The sequence below is a fragment of the Schistocerca cancellata genome, chromosome 1, assembly GCF_023864275.1.
Source record: "Schistocerca cancellata isolate TAMUIC-IGC-003103 chromosome 1, iqSchCanc2.1, whole genome shotgun sequence".
NCBI classification, from domain to species: domain Eukaryota; kingdom Metazoa; phylum Arthropoda; class Insecta; order Orthoptera; family Acrididae; genus Schistocerca; species Schistocerca cancellata.
Genome location: NC_064626.1, coordinates 937,682,013 through 937,704,218, shown reverse-complemented (window position 1 = coordinate 937,704,218; position 22,206 = coordinate 937,682,013). Strand labels below are relative to the sequence as shown.

Genomic DNA, 22,206 nt, shown 5'->3' with positions numbered 1-22,206 from the left:
CCTGTCTTTGTCCAAACCCGTGGTCACCCTATACTTCATTTTCACGTCATCTGTAAGAGTAGCTTTAATTAATGGAATCTGAGTAGTGCCAAGTCTGTAGTACATTTTATACTGCATATGTGAAGTTGGTGTAACCTGATTACTGGTTTTAAAGTTGTGAAAACTACAGTTTACTGAATACACACTTTATTATACAGAAAGCACAAATAACGATGGCACTGCATCTCCAATGAACTGTATTGATACAGTTTAGTTTGTCATAGTAACGCAGCAGGCAAAACCATTTACACAGTAAATGCAAATTGCACAAGATGAGGTAGCCAGTGTGCATTTTGCCTCTGAATGGCAGCATGTCACAGAAAATGTGGCTTATATGATGCATCACAGTTAGAACATTAGCAATGGCAAGAGCATTGAAGAAGCCGTTTCCCTAGTTAAGCAGTTTCCCTCAGCGTCCTTAGTTAAGCAGTTTCCCTCAGCAATACACTGCTGTTATCATTGACTCCCAAAAATAATGCAATTATTACCGATAACATGGAAAGGACATACTGCTACTCACCACAAAGAGGAGACACCATGTTGCAGACAGGCACAATGAAAAAGAATGATGGAAATATTTCAGCTTTGGGAAATCATCCTTCTTCACAAATAGAAACCACACACACAAGAATAACTCATTGCCATTGTCTCCAGGCACTGAGGCCTGAATGTAACTAAATCTGAGCAGTGGGGGTATGGAAGAGGTGTGAGATGAGGGGTAGCAGGTTAGAGGTGAGGGAAGATACTAGTGCTGCCTCTGGAAGCATGTAGGGACATGTTGGGTGGCATGTTTAACACCTGGCAACTCTGTCATGACAGAGTTGCCAGGTGCAGCATCGAGAGGCAGTGCTGGGGGAGGGGGAGGGGCCTTGAGGGACGAGGAAAGGGAGCATAGAAGGAGAAGAAGAAATGACTACACAGGTGGATAGGCGTGTGTACTACTGGAGTGGGAGCAGGAAAGAGGAAAGGCAGATGGAATACAGGGACTAGTGAAGGTCGAAGCCAGGGGGATCATGGGAACAAAGGACATGCTGTAGGCAGAGTTCCCATTTGTGCAGTTTAGAAAAACTGATGTTAGCAGGAGGAATCCAAATGGCACAGGCTGTGAAGCAGTTATTAAAGTGAAGCACATAAAGTTGGGTGGCATGTTTAACAACTGAGTGGAACAGCTGTCTCTTTGCCACAGTTTGGCCATGACCATTCATGCAAAGGAAGAAAGGTTAGAGTTTAAGGTTCCATTTACAGTGAGGTCAGTAGAGATAGATCACAAATTTGGATTAGGAAATCAGTTGTGCCCTTTTCAAAGAAACTATCTCAGCATTTGCCAACAGCGATTTAGGAAAATCACAGAATATCTAAATCAGGATGGCTGGTTGCAGATTTGAACTGTCATTCTGCGAGTCCAGTGTCCTAACTACTGCGCCACCTCTCTCTGTGTCATTCACACAGACAGACAGCTTGTTTGTTGTCATGTCCAATTAAAATGCAGCACAGTGGTTGTAGCTAAGTTGGTAGGTCACATGGCTGCTCTTACAGGTGGCCTTGCCTTTAATGAGGCAGGAGATGCCAGTGACAGGAATGGGTCAGTGCCTGGACTGGACAGGTCTTGCATCTACACTTGTTGCACGGATACCAGCTAGGAGGCAAGGTACTGCCATTGCATAACCATAGATTTGTTTGTAGGTGATGCCTTACACACACACACACACACACACACACACACACACACACACACACAAAGGTAAATCCTTGTTTGTATAACATTCATTTCTTAGTGGATTTTGGTTACTCAAAGAAATTAAAATGCAAATACACTGACATACTGTTTTGGAAAATCAAACACATTTTAAGTTGGTAGAATACCATTTAATAAAACTAAAATGTATATATTAGAAGTTCATATTTATAATTAAAAGAAAAACTGCAATTCATTTCCAGTTATAAACATTTTCACTTGTTACCAGCTGTGCTACCACTCCAAACACCATCCTTAACTTTTTGTTTTTTGTACAATTTCAGTACCTTCTTTCCAGGAACAAGTTCCTGTGCAAGACCTGGCCTCTTTTTCTTACTTACTACACTTAGTAAATTCTCACTACATTTGCTAATTTCAGAATCACCAGTTCCAACACTGTCATGTAAAACAACTGTCTGACCATTATATACATCACCACTTTCAGACTGATTTTCTGTATTCATATTTGGCAAATCAGAATCATGTGCAAATTTGCAGTTGTGGCCAAATCTACATCTTCCTTTCCTGAAATTCCAACATATTTTCTTCCCATTAATCATCGTTATCTCTTCTTTTGTGGGTGTCATTTTAACATGTTTCTCAAGAATGGCTTTCTTTGCATTTTCTGCCTCTACAAAGGGATTAGAGAACACAGAACTCTTCATGCAGGATATGCCAGCAGAGCCAAACTCAGGATGAGGAAGCTTCTCAGAACTGCAGCCTCCTTTGTTCGTTCTGAAATGAAGGGATACAAGTTGTAATTATAGAAAGTTTTGCCCTGTATTTAATTAAACTTCACTGAAACAGTATAGCAAATTATGAAATTAACAAATAATGCTAGTACTAAAGTGTGCCACAGTTTACAATTTCTATTCTTTTATCTTTATTAAGAAAGTCATCTATAGGGCTACCCAACAGCCTTTGTACTGTGCTACTCAACTGCCTTATAAAGTGCATGTAGTATGAGGTGCACACACAGAGTTTTGGGGCGGTACATGTGACAGGGCGCCTTGTGCTAACACTTTATGACTTCAGCTAATGATGTGTGAGTGAATTTTAAGCTTTACACTTAGTCTTGGAAGTAGCAGTAAGGAGGCCACTCTCACTTTACTGGACACCAGATAACTACATTTGTATTAAGGTGCTCTACATCATGGTCATCAGTACCCTAGCTGAATATGACTCGTGCACTTAGTGAAAAGAAGAAATAAGTCTTTTCTCACACGCAATATTACTGTACAGTTGTGTCTCACTGATATATCAGGAAACACTTATTCTCCTGTTTGTTGGGGAGCTAACTGCAAGTGAGGAGTGGTGATAGGCAATAAGATAGAACTGTCCTGTCATTTGCCCTTTATATAAGAGCAAAACTGTGGAAAAATCATACAATTTTAGCATGAATGTATATGGCTTGTCGTGAACAAAAACTGGATTGACCAACCCACTTGTAATTCATTAAATCTTACAGTGTTTTGGGGATGAAATCAGTTGACATACTAAACTGTACAACAATTATATATTCATATCACTGTAACCAAAATGTGTAGATGTCTTGTCTAATTAGTAGAACTGATACAAAATTTGTAATGATCAAAATTGCTCTAAAGATAACTGTAAAATATTACAACAGAGAATCATACCTTGAACATATTATGGTTATAGATGGGTACTGACATTTCATAAAATTTTAAAATATGTCATACATTTGTCCCAATGTTGTCTAAAATAGCAGAGATCCCAGATAAGCTGAGACTTGCCCTCTTGACAATTAATAAAAAATTTCTGCTAAAATATGTTAAACTGAAACAACTTTCACATACTGGCTGATCATCTCACCAAAAATGGAAGCTGTGTATCAATGAAAAATGTCCTATTCTTAGCCTGGTAAATGTTACTTCCTCCCATCACAGGGGTTGGCAACAGTTTCTTTGTCTTACATGTTGTAGGATTAGACTATTGTTTTACAGGGACTGTTATTTTACCGGCCTTCTATTGTAAGTCAATCAGGTTAGAAATAATACCTTAACAAGATAATTGTAGCAATATTCTCCCTTAACACTGGTCTCATAGCAATGATTAAAAATAACATTTTCAAAGTTGAAACATGCCTTGTTTCAGTGAAAATTAATGGAGTGGAGAAGGAGAGGAGTGTTAGTGGGGGAGAAGGTCAGGCAGGGGTTTTCCCTGGGCTGAAAACAGCCCCTCCACTGATGAGCAGGACTGTTCCTGTAATAGGTATTGATAAAATTAGCTTTATTACCATTAAAAGGTCTAAGGCATCAGGTTCTTAAGATATAAGAGCGGGGAATTCATAAAAGGATGCCAAATATTTACAAATTATGCCAGCATGACGGTTGAGTGTGTAGCTGAAGGCCCTTTGGTTGGGGATGGTATTGCTTCACCAAATTGGTTTGGCTGTCCACAACTCACTCCCCCCCCCCCCCTCCTCTCTCTCTCTCTCTCTCTCTCTCTCTCCCCCCCTTTCCCCTACTTCCAACAACTCATTTTTTCATTGTCACATGATCCTTCTACTCACCAATGAGATGATAGCAACTGACATTATATCTGCATCATGTTGCTACCTCCCTCAAATGACTTATATTGCTGATTAGTCTGATATTATTGTAATTGTACAACAAATACAAAAAATGTACCAATATGTGAATCTTAGTATGCACTATACGATGCAAGCATACAACATACCACCATACCCACTAAACTGATGATTTCATGGGGGAAATGTATACAAAATGTTGAAACTTCTTAATCCAACAGAAATTTTCAAGACAGCATATACTGCTGCCAAGTGAAAGCTTAATTCTATACAAAACTTTGCTTTAAATTTGGTGATTTCAATAACATAATCCCAATTTCATGGCACCAATGTTAAAGCTTGGTGGTGGTGGTGGTGGTGGTGGTGGTGGTGGTAGGATTCCTGCAGATTGGTTTTATTTTCTATGGTACCAATATTAAAAAACATGAAGGCAAGTGTGATGAAAATTGTAAAATGTATATATATCAGTAAGTTAAATATGAAACATATTCATAAAAAATATATGCATATTTACACCATTCATGCACTCACATGTCCAGAAATAACAACACTGTATTAATAGAGCAGACTTACAATTTCAATAAGTACAGACACTGACAGGCAGAGCAAAATATAAAGCATCAATGTAAATACACACAGTGTGCTAACCCTGTGAAAACACATTAAAATCTCCAATCTGTAACTTTAGACCTCAGTCCAGACAGCACACAATATCTTGAAATGTGCATGACACTCACCTTATCATCAGCTAAAATAGAGGGCAGACTTCTACTTAAAAAATGTATTGCTACCCTCACATCTGAATATAAAACTCTCTTGTTAAAATGTGGTATGTCACTTTCCTCATTCCCCTGAATTCCAACATGCAGAATCTTACTTTCTTCTTCTGTTATTGTTGCAAGAGAAGATAACAATGAATAATCTGGAACATTTTCTCTGCTGGATACACCTGCTGAGTCGCTTGAAGAGCACTGAGGTAAACAGAGTGCCTTTGGGTCAAATATAATTCAATGTGAACTGCGAATTTATTTGGCAGGCAAATCCTGAGGCTTGGTGTGGGAAAACATCTGAGTAGTAAACAGAGTCCTCATGCTCAGATTCATCAGTATAGACTGCAATAAAATTTTGATGCTTGCATGAAATACCTGCACTGGAAAAAAAAAAAGAATAACTCTGGGCTTCTTCAGAAACCAGTGTGGTTATCTGCTGCATGCTCAGTATAACACAATATCTGCTGCATCAGTTTGTAAAATATAGCTCTTTGCTTGAATTTCAGAGGGGTTCTTTGTTTACAAGTGATTATTGCAATGTTTACTATAGGTGGGTATACAGTTATCTGTGGCATGCAGGGTGCCTTATATAACAAATTTTATGTACTTGCCATACCTTGAAGAAATGCCACATAACGAGAAGTGATAGCTCTCCATCCTCATCATCAAAGTTGGGGCGAGAGCTGGTTTTAAATGTCCATGTGATAGCATGCCCACATGATTTCTTCATGATGGACTCCACACAGGTCATCATGCAAGGTGACAGCAGCCCCAGATATCATACAGCATTAATTTTGCCAAATCATAAAAAAAAAACTCTACAAAACTGATGTCGACAAATTCTGTCTGCTCCCTATGACTGGTGGGTAATACATTTTAAAATAATGAGCACATTGAGGAATCATCATTTTCAAACCTTCAGGTATGATATCCAGACAAGCTTATTCTAGAAAATGAACCAGAAACCTAACAAAATGTTTAAAACTAGCCGAGTTCCCAGCATTGCTCTGGTATGGTTTTATTTCAATTCTATTAATCCATCTCTTCCTCCCCCCTCTCTCTGTCCATCTCCTCCCTCTTCTCTCTGTCCACCTCCTTCATCCCCCACTCTCTGTCCATCTCCTCATGCACCTCTCTCCCCCTGTCTGTTGTTTCCCCTCTCTCTGCCCATCTCCTCCTCTTTCCTTTCTGTGTCCATATCCTCCTCTTCCTCTCCCTGTTCGTCTCCTCCTTCCCTCATATCTCCTGAACTATATGTCATACAACTATATAATTTTGTAGGTACATTCAGCAGCATATGTGGATACTGTCTGCTAAATGTGATGCAAATAGAATTAGTAGCACAGAAGCAATAAATGAAAATATCATGGTCTGCCTAACAACAGTTTTAGTGCATGATCAGCGAAAAATAAAGAAAATGATACTTTTTTTCCTTTCATCATTTTGTGGGGGTTGGTATCAGCAAGACAAAGTTTCATAAGGGTTTGAAATTATGTGTAAAGTTTGTTGCAAATCACTAAGTTCTCTCATTCTCAAACACTATATAGTACACGTAGTAGCTATACATTATGCAATGTGTACACTATGCAACAAATTGTGCAGAAGTACGGAATAAACACACTGAAGATTGTATAAGCATTGTATTCTTTACCTTGAATCATATCATATATAGCACATATCAACCAAGAATACAATTTTCACAAATGGAATAAAGTTCAAAAGTCAAAGAGTAAATATTCTTCCCTAATTCACATACTATTCTTCAAATCAATAAGTATTTGTATTACACACTTTCTAATGTAGCCTGTGTTCTTCCTCAGAGTTCATGCTACCTCCTTACCAAATTTCATCGAAATAAGTTCCATGGGCTAGTAATAATAAATTTAAATCTCAAGCATGATGCAGCAGTTTTTCTTGCATTTTAGTGTACATAACATCATATATCCTGACCTATGTGTCATATATAGATTTAATTTTTCAGATACATTCAATGGTATATGTGAACAATGTTCACAAAATGTGTTGTAAATATACTTAGTAGTAAAGAAGTAACTCATCAAAACATCATGCCTGATGCGAAAATGAACAGCGGAAATGTAGTAAGCAATAAACTTTTTTCCTTTCATTATTATGTGTGGGTGTCAGCAGGAAAAATTTCATAAAGGTTTGAAATTACGTATAAATTTGTAACAAGTCACTAAGTTATCTCATTCTCAAATACTGGATGAATAAAATCTGTATATTCATGCGTAATGGCCTACACTTCTTTTTCACCCTTATCCCCAACCATAGGTCAGTGGTTCTTACACCCACAGTAGTTCTTTCCAGACAGTACGTGAAATGTGTACAAAGTTTGGTTGAAACTGGTCCAGTGGTTTCAGAGGAGATGTGGGACATAACATATAATACGAACAAATATCTTTTTAGGTGATCTGATTTTGTCGAGCTAGATATAGCTTAAACAGTACCCCTCGTTACGCTTAAGTTACCAGTGAAAACCCAACAAAAATCCATAAATTTAAGTCGTGATACCTTTTTTTCCATGATCCAATTTTGATGAACTAAGGCCTACACAGTGTCCCAAACCATGCTCAAGTTACCTGCAAAAATCCCATGAAATTTTTGTCACGTAGTTTTGGAGATTAGTGTGTTCAAAGACAGACAGACAAACAAATACGACTGTTTTACAGATTCAAAACAATGGAAGCTTTTATTATTAGTACAGATAATGTCCTTCATTCTAAGGTCTGTAAAGATTAAACTATGACACGAGTGGTTGAGAAGTTGAAATTTTTTAGATATTTTATGCTCATAACTACAGCCTTTTAATTGTTAGTCAAAACTGCTATATAGCTGCCGAGAGGCTGGAAAACTAACTGAAAACTGAAAAATTGTCCATCAGTATGGAGCACGAAATGGTTACTTTATACCGTTTATCACTATGATAGTAATTCAATGTGATCCTTAGTCTAGGGGTAGAATCTTCGACTAATAATCAAAACGCCTAATGGTCCCAGGTTCAATTTCAGCCACAGCTTAAATTATGAATAAGAATCTTAAGCAATGGGGCTAAAGACTTATAGTACAAGGGGTCATCCTCGTTCTGCCAATGAAGACAGAGGATCAGTCAGAGTTTTAAGTCAACCTATTGCCCTTGGGGTGGGAAACTGCTCCTAAAAGATGCAAGAATTAGCAATAATCAACAGCGTGAGGATGCAGACAGCAATGGAAACTGATGCATTAAAGACATGCAGTGCGAATCCCCAGAATGTGTGGCCTGTAATTGAAAAGGTATTATAATGATCTCTCTATTGACAATAGATTCCCAATTAGTCTCCCACTCAAATCTCTGGGAGAACTCCATGGGGAAAGTTACCATGAGAAAAAGATGGAATAACCAACAAGATGGTGACATTCTATGACTCTGAGAATGGAAAGTCAGAAGACTAATGTGGCAGGAAAGCTTGAAAATCTAAAGAGGAAAAGGCAAAGGCACAATGCAGATACTGCAGTGGTCAGTGAAGTCAAATGGAAAGAAGATAAGGATTTATGGACAGACGAATATAGGTAATATCAAATGCAGCAGAATATGGTGTAATGAGTGAAGGATTAGTTACAAATAGGAAGACATGGCAGGGTGTGAGTTACTGTGAACAGTTCAATCCTGTGATAAGGTTGTTCCCATTACAACTGACAACAAACAAGTCAGTCATTCCATTTGAAATCAACCAATAAAAACATAAGTTTGAACGTTGATGATTTAGAATTTATTTTCCATTTTATTATATTTATCAAAATAAGATAAATTCCAGAATCAGACATTTTCTGGACTTTCGTTTTTGAGTTGTTAATTTTCAAAGTTTGTGAAATTATGTGATTTTTGCCACATTTTCAAACCTTAAAATGGCAATCTCTCAAAAATTATCCGACTTACAGACCTAAAATTTGTACCATTTTATTCAGTTTATTATGAGCTTTAAAAATATGTGCTACTTGACCAAATTCATTAAAATGCTAAATTTTACCAAACCTAACTGCTGAGGTTTTGACTAATGAGTGCAACATCATTCATCATAAAAATAACACAAATTGTTTTAGAGGACTCCGACAGAGTTCCAGTTTGGAGCAGACAGAAATAATATGTATTCTTAAAGATTTTGTTCACATAATGTTTGTTGTTGTTGTGGTCTTCAGTCCTGAGACTGGTTTGATGCAGCTCTCCATGCTACTCTATCCTGTGCAAGATTCTTCATCTCCCAGTACCTACTGTAGCCTACATCCTTCTGAATCTGAAAAATTTGTTACTGAAAATAAATCTTAAATGGAAACGCAGTGCACTTCTTCCAGAAGACACTGATGCCATTCCATTTTTGTGCACTGAATAGTTTGTGAGTTTCAGAGAATTAAATGAAATGTAAGATTGTGGATAATTACGTTCTGCACTACACATGGTAACTGCGCTCCTTGCATCAATGTGTTCCTGCCTAAAGTAACATAACAGCACAAGCCTAGTACAAGAACGGCTGTGATGTGCTGGTGCAGCACTATGCCACAATGCCTGCTTAGGTACTGCAGCCCATCTGTTGGCTGGTAATGAGCTGATTTGCAAAATCAGGGCATTTCAGCACCGGCGTATGTGTCATTTGCATCAGTCACACCACAACAAACCCACTTTGGAGGCTATAAATACTGCTCACCTCACCAGGTTGGTCGCATACTTGGCATGTGATCGAATTGGCATTCACTGTAGCAATGAGTTCCACATTGAGGCCCCTACACCTCCACTGTCATTCCGACAACACCATCTGCTAAGGAATTCAGCCATAGCACTAATGGGCTGAAGATTGAACTGAGATCCTCCCAGCCAGTGAGCCAGCATCAGGTGCTGCCAATGAGCCAGCTTCACCTGTGGTCAAGTCCAGCTGTGCCACCTCACACTATAGTTGAGTCAGCATTGTCGGCAGCCTGGGTATGCACACATCTCAAGGTCCCAGTGCCTCTATACTGAACTAAATGCCAAGCAACAGCCACACTGACTACAGAGAGCATGGCACCTGCTGCCCCAGTCCCACCTGACATGGGTGCAAGCCTCCTGTAGACCCTACTGGGACATACATAAAGGATACTACTTTACAATGAGCTATTTGTGACTCACCCTGAACTGTCATCCTCCACCAGAGAGCGCCTACCCCTTTACAAATGGTTTCAGAAGTGGGGTCAGTGGGGATGCTACCATCACTGTTAACACAGTCAAGAGTAAGTAGCAGCACGTGTATTCTGTAACCGTTCAAGGGTTCCTTGTATCTAATGTTCTTTGGCTTGTGTTCATCCCCTTACCGATGCCCTATTAATATGTCTTGATTAAGTATGAACGAATCAATGAAACTGGTTATTATGCATGCAGTGTAAAGTGTACCGAGTCACATGACATGGTACATAGCACATGCCAGCAAAGATGGCACTTGCCAAGCAATGCACAGAGAGTGCATGGCTGAAATGTGGTAAACCAGGGATATCAGAGAAGTTTAGGGGAATGTAAACAGTAGGTGAGTGAAGATATAATTTATTGTAAATAATGTTGTCATATAAATTATGAATTTAAAGAGTCCTCTAGGAATCTACGCTAGCAGAGTTTTTCTCTTTCTCCCCATTCCTGTGCTGCACTTTTTCTGCTTATATCTCTGATCCTATTCTCTTGTGAGGTAACTGAAAGCTGTGTTACAGCACTGATGGAATTAAAAAAATAGATTAGTGTTGTACAGTGTCTTAAGGTTCGAGTTTTTCTTCTCCTCATCACACAACGCTGACTCAGGACAGTATAGCAATGTGCTGAGATATCACAGATGCGAGGTGGTTCACTGGCCATAACATCGTTATTATAGTGCTTCTGTTCAGTCATCATGATATTCAAGAAACTACCAAAGATAACCTTCAGAACCAGCATAAGGAATAATGGGAGTCATATTGGGAGAAAATTTTGGATTTCAGGGAAATGTGACAAGCAGAAAATGTTATTTAATCATAAGAGTTGCATTAAGGGGTACAGGTTGCAGCTGGTAGAACATCTGTGGTATCACAGAGCTTGCAGAATACAATACACTGAACGAGTCTCTTAGGGATGAGAGGACAAGATTTAAGCGATAGTTCTTCAGACATTATGATCAGAAAGGCGTCGGCTGTGACTTTATCATGGATTTCTTTTTGTAAATGGCTCATGTTGAGTTCTTCTTGCCAAACTTTGTGTTTATTTCATGATGTAGTGATAATATGTAATAAGCTATTTGGATAACTCATAACATGGAGAATAGGATGTCTATGTTGTTGAAGATGAGTGAAATACTCGTATTAATGAAGCCAGGTATAGATTTAAGTGGGATAATTCGTGGAAAAGAATGAGTACATAATTCTATGATGTTAGACAAGTCAGCTGGAAGTCCTGTTGTAGGACACCTCTTGGAATCCTAAAACTCTATCCCAACGAGATGGTTTGACGCCGCTGCCAAATGGATCAATCATAGACTGTCAGTCTGTTATGGATTGGACTGCTTGGTGAGACAGCCTGAAGAGTGCTGCAGAAGCAGTGAACAAATTACATGAAAGTGGACCCAAGAGTGTGTGGTGTGGACAAAAGTTAAAGTGCGATAACACATATCAGCTAACATGGAATTTGTTCACAAGACAAGTGCTAGTTTTCGGAGTCAGCCAGTGACTGGAACCAAGCAAACTGTAGAAAAATATCAAATGTATCCAAGAATCTGCCTTAATTAGCCATTATCAGATCAGAATTCAGAGAGCTGAATTTTTCCAAGAGGGGAAGAGTGTAACAGCTCAAGCCTAATGCAAGGGGGTCATTGCCAAAGGCAGCAACTTGCTGTAATTGCTTGTATGGCAATGTGCTCAGGGACTCACAATGTGCCCAGGAACTCACAATGTGCCCAGGAACTCACTTTGGTGAAGTAGCCTGCTCGTCACTTGCTGATCAGTTGGTAACCAAAAGCATGGGACACTTCAGCAAGCAGCGTGTATGACATCTGTAGCAGCCACACCACAACAACCTCACGTTGACACGTAGAAATACAGGCCATCCAGCCAGGCTAGTCATCAAATCAATGAGTTATCGAGTTGGTGTCCGTCAGCCACTTCCCCTAAGGTCAAGCTTGGCCACACTACCTCACACCACAGATGAGTCAGCACCGTAATCGGCCACAGCAGGCAGATGGGCTCAGGACCCAGCACTGCTGTGCTGAGCTGGACATACCAACAGCTAAGTTGCATCACCTCAACACTCCATACAACAACTATAGTGAGCACAACACCCACCACAATAGCACCCAGTTGGCATGGGCATGAGCTCCCTGTAAACACTGGTAGAACATAAATAAAGGATCTACTTGTGACACCCTGTCCCACCATCCTCCACCAGAGAATACCCACCACATCTTTTACAGTAATTTTGAACCGACTATAGTTATATGGAATGCCGAGAGTAGGAGTCTGACAGGGTACATATCACTTAGGTGCATGATTAGGAACTGTATTGCTGTGGTAATATATGCACATAGTCGACACTCGGTGTGGTGGCTGATAAGAGTGACCACTGTTCGCTCCCATCAGCCACTGCGCCAAGTGGCAACTTTGTTTGCACGAATATTATGTGTCCGTTGAGAATAAAGCTAGCTGCCAATTCTGTCAAGATCAAGTCTGATTCCAAACCAATAAGAAATGAAGCCAGTATTCAAATGAAGCCAGTATTCAATAACCACCATTACTCTGAAACTGGCATGGGGGCTTTATTGGTAGTTTCCTGTCACAGGACTGAAATGCCAGATCTTTGGATGCAACCACTATGAAGGAGCAGTTATAGTAAACTCCTCTGCACAGCACATAAACATGTCAATCTTCAGATGCAGCTGCTTCAAGAAAAACAAACATAATAGATGGATCAGTACACATAAAAAAGGGAGCTAAAAATTTTGATGGCTGAAGCAACGGTAAAATAAAAAAAAGGAAGAAAGAAGAGAGAATAGGGGGCTGGCTCACTCACCGGACACACACTTACAAGCAGATGCAACAGCATAACATGCAGTGCAATGCTACAGCCATCAGCAGCAGAAAATGTCAAATAAGAGTATCACAAGTGGTGTTGGCAAATATTAGAAGTGCTGCATTAGACAAGTAAGTAGGCAATAATAGTGCCATAATTACATATGACAAAACTTGGCACTTCATTGCATGCATTGTATTACATGTCAAACAAGTATTTTTGAGGATAGGATCGTAAACTACAGCCATTATAGGGATGAATGAAATTAAATGGGAGAACATGTCAGATTGGGAGGAGTATGAAACGGATAGTTTAAGCAACATGGAATATCCACTAACACACTACCTAGGATGAAAACACGAGAAAAGTGACCAGACCCCAAATTGTAAGGTGGCAAGAAGTTGGGGAAAGACAAGATGGTAGTGAGGTCAAGTAGCCCGAACTACCAAAGACAGAGTTAGGAAATAATTACAATTTAATAACTATGTGGCAGTACTTACGATTGACAACTAAAGAAATTTGCACAAAAGCAAGCACGTGATACAAAAGAAATAAAACTGTCAAATAAAAGGCAGAGAAAAATATAAGAATTAAAAATATAAGTGAAATTGGAAATTCTAGCAATAAAGAATAGGCAGGAAAAACAAAGGCTGAGTTTTGAGGAAATGCTCAAAATAGGAGATGAGGAAATAAAATTGGCGTCAGAAGAGCAACAGAAAACTATTGGTGAAATAAAATTGCAAGGATGGAAATAAGAAACAGATATACAAGCAATTAGAGAAAAATAGCACGAACAACACTGGAGAGAGTAGAAATGAAGAAGTGACATGCAGTAATATTAATTATTAAGTTGATCACCTACTCCAGTAAAATGTTGTGAACCAAGGGGCAGGGGTATCACATCATACATTTCTTCAATCTCTTCATCACCTACAGAGCTAGTTGGCATATAAACTTGGACTACTGTGGTACCTGTGGGCTTCGTGTCTATCTTGGCCACAATATTGTGCTCACTATGCTGTTCATAATAACTTATCCGCGTTCCTGCTTTTTTATTCATTATTAAACCTACTCCTGCATTACTGTTATCTGATTTTGTATTTATAACCCTGTATTGACCTGACCAGAAGTCTTGTTCCTCCTGCCACTGAACGTCACTAATTCCCACTACATCTAACTTTAATCTATCCATTTCCCTTTTTAAATTTTCTAACGTACCTGCCTGATTAAGTGATCTGACATTCCATGCTCCAATCCGTAGAATGACAGTTTTGTTTCCCCTGATAACGATGTCCTTCTGAGTAGTCCCCGCCCGAAGATCTGAATGGGAGACTATTTTACTCCAGAATATTTTACCCACGAGGACACCATCAATGTTTAACCACATAGAAAATCTGTGTGCCCAGGAAAAATTACAGCTGTAGCTTCCTCTTGCTTTCAGCCGTTTGCAGTACCAGCACAGCAACGCCATTTTGGTTGATGTTACAAGGCCAGATCAGTCAATCATCCAGACTGTTGCCCCTACTACTGAAAAGGCTGCTCCCCTCTTCAGGAATCACACGTCTATCTGGCCTCTCAACATATACCCCTCCGTTGCGGTGGCAGCTACAGTATGGCTATCTGTATTGCTGAGGCATGCAAGTCTCTCCACCGATGACAAGGTCGGACTTGAAGAGAGTACATAAACAAACAGGAGAAAAAGACAAATGCAAAAGGCATGTGAACCGACTCCACAACAGCAGTGTAACAGGCAACTGCTATTCTACTGAGCATTGCACATAATAGCCCAACAGTCTAAAGGGTGACCTCACAAGGATAGTGAGAGTGTAAATTAATCGAGTCAAGTGAGGTAGTGGAGGTTAGTTGGAGACAGGAACTACTGGAGAGTGCGTCCAGAAAACAGCATGAGAAAGATTCAGTGTAAGGACAATTCCCATCTATGAGGGGAGCTGTTATTAAGGGAGGACACGGGGAAGAGGGTTAGCAACTGAAGTTTATTGTGTTGTGCTCTATCTTACCCCTTACCCATCCTATTCAAATTATGGACTTCCCCCTTTTTCTCCTCCAAAATGTGGCATCCATGTGTAGCCTAAGGCCTTTCACTGAGTTTAAATCCTACTACAATAAGTTAGTTTCCAGTAGGGAGGTGAGTGAAAATTTCTCACTATCACCCAGTTCTACTCTCCATGACTAATGGCTGTGCACTCAACAGTGAGGTCCCCTGTGCCTTAACAGCGAGGTCTTGCACATACGGTGACATTACATTGCACAACAATAGACCTCACTGGCTATTATAGCTGCAATTCTGTTGGCTTGAATTTTCACATACTTTGCTACCCATCCAAATATCATCTCCTTCCCAGTTACTTCAAGCGAGGGAGAGTGGCCTCGTGAACAGAATAGGTTCTCTATTGAGTACCTGCAAAAGATGGACTGCAGTGCACTTTGTAATTGAATCGGGCAAAAAATTCATAGTGCGAATATGTATCATTTCTCCAGTGTCCACTATATTGTACATATCTCCATACTGTAAGCACCAAATCAGTTTTGTTCAGAAATCTTGAGGTCATCACCAGGGCAAACCAGCGAGTACAGCAGTAGTCCTCTAAAAAGGCAAACAGTTGCAATGATCTAACAAAAGGTACAATTGTTTCATAATAAAACGAGGAAGATGAGAGCTTGCATGTAAAGGTATTGCTGTTCGTTCTCTACATGCTGTTCAAGATTGGAATAACCCTCTGCCAGGCACTTAAGTGTGATTTGCAGAGTATCTGTGTAGATGTAGACTGCTGTTGTGAAAATGTAATCTGGCATGTTCTATCTCTTTTTTGCTGACTAGCTTTAAATTCAAACAGAGATCCTTCATTATCTAGGTTAGCTGTCGATTCCACATATGGGGAAAGAGAGATGGTCTACATCAAGTGCAGTAATGTCTTGCTTTGTGTGTATTCTCAATGGCTTTGTTGCCCATGGGCAGTTGGTTAATGCCACTGCCATGAATAAGTGATTACCCAAATGGAATGCCGGTTAAGATAAGGCACGAACATATGCACCTTACTTATCAGAAGGATTTGCTTCTGGCTAGACAATGGTGGTCTGCCAGCTTCTGCATATCAGCTGGGAATTGGGGCTTGTTCTATTGACACCTGTCACCAGCATGGACTCTTCATGGTAGATAACATTGATGAACTTCAGATGTGTAACCTCTGTTAACCAATACCCTTGGCACATACTATCAAGCCAAGAACTCTGAGGCTGAAAACGTTGAGCAAAAATGGACAAAGTTCAAGAGTATTGTATAATATGCCTTAGACAGGTATGTACTGCGCAAAATTGTGAGGGGTGGAAAAGACAACCATGATCTGGCTGTTCATTTTAGAAAGCTGCTTCAAAAGCATAGGGAGCTTCACTGCAGATTTAAATGAAGGCAAAGCTTAATAGACAAACAAAAACTGAACAAAGTCAAAATTAGCATAAGGAAAGTGGTTTGTCAGACATTCAACAAATTTTAAACTGGGGATCTATCTACAAATCTGACAAAACATCCCATGAAAGTTTGGTCCTACATGAAATGAGTAAATGAATCAAATCCATCTGTTCAGACACTTTGTCACCATAATGGCATCAAATGGAAAAATAACAGAGAGAAGGCCGAAATACTATTTTCTTTTTCAAAATTACTTCACCAAGAGGGACTACACTGCAGCTTCTCTGATAACTTATAATTCATCATAAGAATATTAAAATGCCAGATATTGAAATACACGACTGTGGGATAAAAAAGCAACTAAAGTCGTTCAACAGAGGAAAGGCAACTGGCCCTAATGAGATACATATATGATTCTACAAAGAATATGCAAAAGAAATTGCTCCTCTTCTAGGAACAGTGTACTACAGGTCGCCAGAAGAGCACAGTGTTCCCAGAGATTGGCAATAAGCTCCAATTATTCCCGTTTTCGAGAAGGGTCGTCAAACAGATGGTCTTAAAGTACAGGTCTATACCACTGATGTCAGTCTGCTGTAGAATTTTGGAAATTTTTATGGCCATGACGTTTCTGGAGGGAGAAAATAATCTTTGCAGAAATCAACATGGATTCTGCAAATATTGCTCATGTGAAACCCAGCTCACTCTGTTTGTTCACAAGACCCAGAAGGCAGTTTATTTTAATGTCCAGGTTGATGGCATGTTCCTTGACTTCCAGAAGGCTTTTGGTTCAGTACCACACTGGCACCTAATGAATAAAACACAAGTGTATTGAACATCTGACCAGCTTTGTGATTTGATTGAAGAGTTCCAAACAAACAGAACACACCATGTCATTCTTAAAAGAGAAAAATCTTCCGACATAAAAGTAACTTGGGGCATATCCCATGAGTATGTTACGAAACCCATCACTTATTACACTATAGACAATGTCAGAAGTTCTGCCAGACTTTTGCAGATGGCGCTGTTATACACAGAGATGTTACAGTGTTTGCAAACTTGCAGCAAAATGGAGGACAGGGCTAAAAGAGAAGATCCAAAGAAGTGCAGCATGTTTCGTTGTAGGGTCATTTAGAATGTGCAAAAAATGTCCAGAAGCAGGTGTTAAAAGAGAGATAATGTGCATCAGTTTGGTCAATTGTTAAAATTATGAGGGTGTACACTGTAGGAAAGAGAACCTATGTAATGCTTCCTCCCAGCTGTGTCTAGTTAAAAACACAACCTCATGGGGTTAAAACTAGAGAGTTGAGCTCACAAAGAGACTTATCAACAGTTGTTGTTCTCACAGACCATTCATGAATGGAACAGAAAAGGGGGGAAGTGACACTGGTACACAACATGCTCTCCACTGTATACCATAAGATGGCTTGTGGTGCATCAATGTAAGTCATACAATGCTTTATCAAACTGAAAAAGACATGCTTTATCTTCAACACAAGACACTGATACAATTCAGGCTGTTGAGGGACTTTATTTCAAATCTGTGTGGTGTGGTAAACAACAAAACTTGCTGTCAAAAACAAAATCCAGAGTGAAAATAAAACCTTCAGAACAGTGTCCCAGAAGTTTTACAAACAAGTTTTTGGCTTTGCAGCTGGGTTGTCATTTTCTCTTTGCAATTTAAAGTGTGAATTTAACAAAAACACTTTCTGGCCATTTCTCCCACTTTTAAACGGTCATCTGGAACTGCTGCTTTGGATTTGGAAATAGGAGCGCAATACTGCAGCCTTATCAGCATGGAAGGAGCCCTACAGAAACTAGTGTCAGTGGCAAAAACAACACTTGTAATACCAGCACACTCCCAAGGGTGAAAGCCATGTGACAAAACTTTCCTGGCTCAGTAATGGTAAAAGTTACATAGAGGAGCCTCCTACCACACACATTTTTCATAGTTTGTTTGTAACAGGTATGTATACAAGATGCACCAAAATTCGTTGGAGACTTGTCCAATGTCTAATAAAGGTTTCCTGACTTTCCTCTGCAGTTCTAGTTTGTATGGTGAAAAGTGCATTAAATATGTCGTGAATGTAAACATTAGACTATGCTACAGATCATTCTGTTACTACAACCTACATTCCACATTTGTAATTGTTGGCTTCACCAGCTTACAACCGAATTATCACTTTCCAACCAACCCAGACTATGCTACAGATCAGTCTGTTAATGCAAGCAATATTTAGAGATGGAAAGGGGGGGGGGCGGGTAATACCACACACAAACCTTCAATAACTGAAAGCGTTATGAGATAGGAAAGACTGTTAAAAACAGGAATATTTTCTTCAAAGCTATACTCACAGAGCTGTCCAACAATATTCACTATACTTCCAAATGGTGTCATAAGTTTTCTTAAACAAATATTAACGCCGTATTTACTATTGCATGTAAAAGTACACTTGTAAATAATACTTGTACTATTGATATCAATTTAGGTTCAAAGTGGTTGGCGACCGCAATCAATCATAAGATGCATCCTCCAATTACTACACAATAGAATTTATGTGAGAAGCCTTCTGTATTTAACTGCGTAAACTTTCAAGAACCTGACTGCCCCAAGTGTTTCAGCATTGGCTAACGTCTCATTCTTTCTTATACTATCAAATGAAAGAACACAAAAGTAAAACTAACTGAATGCGAGTTGATACATTCACAATACTCTCCAATGCATACTCAGTTCTGTAAACAAAATTAGCGCAATTTGTTACACAGGAAAAGTGACAGCTACAGTGTACTTTTGTTATTGTGTATTAATAACATCGAATACTCAGATCCACAAAAGCAATATTTACTCTGCGAAATGCGAACGAATCGATTCAGAAAATACTTAATATCTGCTACGCTTACTCTTCGACATCTTCTTCTGAATCTGTGTCACTGCTACTTTCCGAACCAGTAGAACTGTAATCTGCCACCAACGACGCCATATTCACAACAGTAAACAAAACAATATCAAGGTACATAAACATAAAGATAAACAAGCATACTGTGATTCGATCTGTCAAATAAACTCAGGTGCCGCTTCGATTCAATATATAACCCGTCTTGGACTGTGCTATAACCTGTGTAACAAGTCGATCTTAATAGAAGACATTGTTAAATCAGGTATCATCGACAATTCGTCCATCTTCGACAAGCAGGCCTATTAGTATACTGTTACACTAGTTTAGAATGTAGTATATACGGGGAAACACTAACACGAGGACGTATGTTTGTTAACTGAACACTAAAAGGCTGGCACACACGCAATGCTTTTCTGCGCAAAAGTCTGCGCATATCATATCGGAGTGCAATCGCAGCCGGTGGGCTGGGAATTGCTGAACACAGGGTATGTGTAACGTGTCTGACTTGAGTGTTTGATCAGTATAGTGTTTCTCGTCTTTACGTACACACTGAATTTTGAAACGGATGACATATGCCGGTGTTCTGGACAGATCTAGCTGAATTTATTACAAAATATAGTTGCCACGCGATGTTCTTGCAAAGTAAAGTAAAGAATACAGCGACCAAGACAAGACAGTAGCAACTTATAATTCTTTAATACAGAAAATGAGAACAGTTGACACTGTAGCAAACAGGAAAATGCCAATCAAAAATTAAATCATTGTTTAAGGTCAATTATCATTGGCCACCACGTTAGAGCGTATTCACACTGTTCGTCACGTCACGTCATTTAGCTTGAGCCACGGTCTCTTACATAGGAGGCTGTGAATTAAGCTGTCGGCAAACGGACAGTGCATCCGCATGTTGAGCCTTGAATGTGCCCTGTTTCTCATGTCATAGCGAGGAATAGCACGCTGGGGTGTCTTTCCGAACGTGCGGAGCAATGTCTAGCATATGAAATACTCTGAACGTGCGTTTAAGCGTTGGCAAATAGGATGGCAGAACGCCATCTGCGTCACATGCGCGCTATCTCCCTTCGGTGAAGAGTATTGAGATGCCATACTGGCTATCAATTGAAGCCCGTATGTATATATGCCGTTTCTGAGCACAAGCAAACTGAGGAGCTCTCGAAAACCTGCAGTTAATTGTATGATTCATTGTAATAAAATGATGAGAAACGGCATATTCATGGTAAAAGAATTATTACAACTTGAGTATTATGAAAGTATTACAACTACAATTAAAGTATTCAGGACATGGTAAAAAACTAGATATGCTTACCTTACCATGCTGGTCGCTTTAGCGCCGACGGGGTAGCTCAGCGTGTTTGGTCAGAGTGCTAGCTACCCTCTAGTAACGAAAAACTGAGTAAATGGATTACCTCTAAACTTGAACTAGTGTCATGCATGCAGTGAAAAAAAGAAAAAAATTCCCAATGAATAGTGTCACAAAATTGCAAAGAAATGAGTTACGTGTTGGCGGTTTGTGTCCCACTTCATCCAAACAATTTTTTTCTAATCTTAGAGTTTTTGATAGGTTCTGACATTATCTTATTAGTTTTATATAGGTATGAGCATACTGTAATATTCCATGTTATGTAAATATAAATGCGCTCTTTTTGGCAGTGACTTTCTTCGATTGGTTTGATCTACAGTACGTCTTGCACTACTTGCAGTAAGATACTTTGTCCTTTTTTCTTTTAAATTTTGTAATTCATTTGTTGTAGAGATTCTGATACTGAGTAGGAACAGTGATCAAGTAAGAATGACCGTAGTGTTTTTCTAAAAAGTGAGAATGATGAAGTAATTTTTATCTTATGTGGCGAACTATTGTAAATGTGTTTCGTACTATTTGTAATGGAAAACAATCTTTCTGTGACTCAGCTATATGGCGAGTAGCAAGTATCCTTTTCATAATATTGTTACAGTCCATCCTGCGTTTTCTATTGTTTTATTTCTAATGGAACTTTTATAAGCTGATGTTCTTATTGACTGGACATGGTACTTCCCTTTTTGCCTTATAATATTTCCATGGATATTAATGTATATGTATACTACAGACAGAACAACCGGGCTAGCATACGGACAAGGGAGGGAAGCACGTTTTAATAGAGTTAATACAGGAATTTTAGTGTGATTTACGAGCCAGACACTGCCGACAACTGCTGTGGGATCGTGTTGCGATCGTGTATACTGTTTAGGGGCCCACATACTGTATGCACAAGTTGCATCATTCCTGTGCATTCAGTAGCACATTGAACGTGCCATGCTCATCATTGACGTTCAACAGCACGTCTGTGTGCCAATGGTTTTAGCCTGGTACAAAACGGTGAAAGTGACATTATGAGTTACCATCAGTAACACAAAAATTCTGAGTACAGTATTGGAATTGAGTTGCTAAGAACGAAAATGTTTATTAAAAGCCAAAGCAAATTTATTACTTACGATCTTAATCAGTTTTGTCTGGTAAAGTACTGAGAAGTGAAATGGCATTCAAAACATCGATTTTATTTGTTAGTAAAAGTATATAAACACAAAACAATAAAAAATATTTATGAGGGAATAAAGAGATCCTGTTACTTTATGAATTATGTTTTTTCCTTATGTAACTAATAATATAAACAACACTGTACTTTTCTTCTTCATCAGAGCTAATTATTTCACTTAAAACGTTATTTAATGGAAATTGCTGCATCAAGTTATG

At 39.1% G+C, this 22,206-nt stretch overlaps 1 protein-coding gene across 1 annotated transcript; it reads right to left on the bottom strand.

Annotated features, from left to right (window-relative positions):
* Positions 1 to 1,910: 1,910 nt before the first annotated feature.
* Positions 1,911 to 19,844, bottom strand: LOC126162684 (uncharacterized). The gene is made up of 2 exons (XM_049919342.1): positions 19,468 to 19,844; positions 1,911 to 2,509 (listed from the first exon to the last, which is right to left on the bottom strand). The coding sequence occupies exons 1-2, from the start codon at positions 19,587 to 19,589 to the stop codon at positions 1,990 to 1,992; spliced, it is 642 nt and encodes a 213-aa protein (XP_049775299.1). The 5' UTR covers positions 19,590 to 19,844; the 3' UTR covers positions 1,911 to 1,989.
* Between the last annotated feature and the right edge of the window lie 2,362 nt (positions 19,845 to 22,206).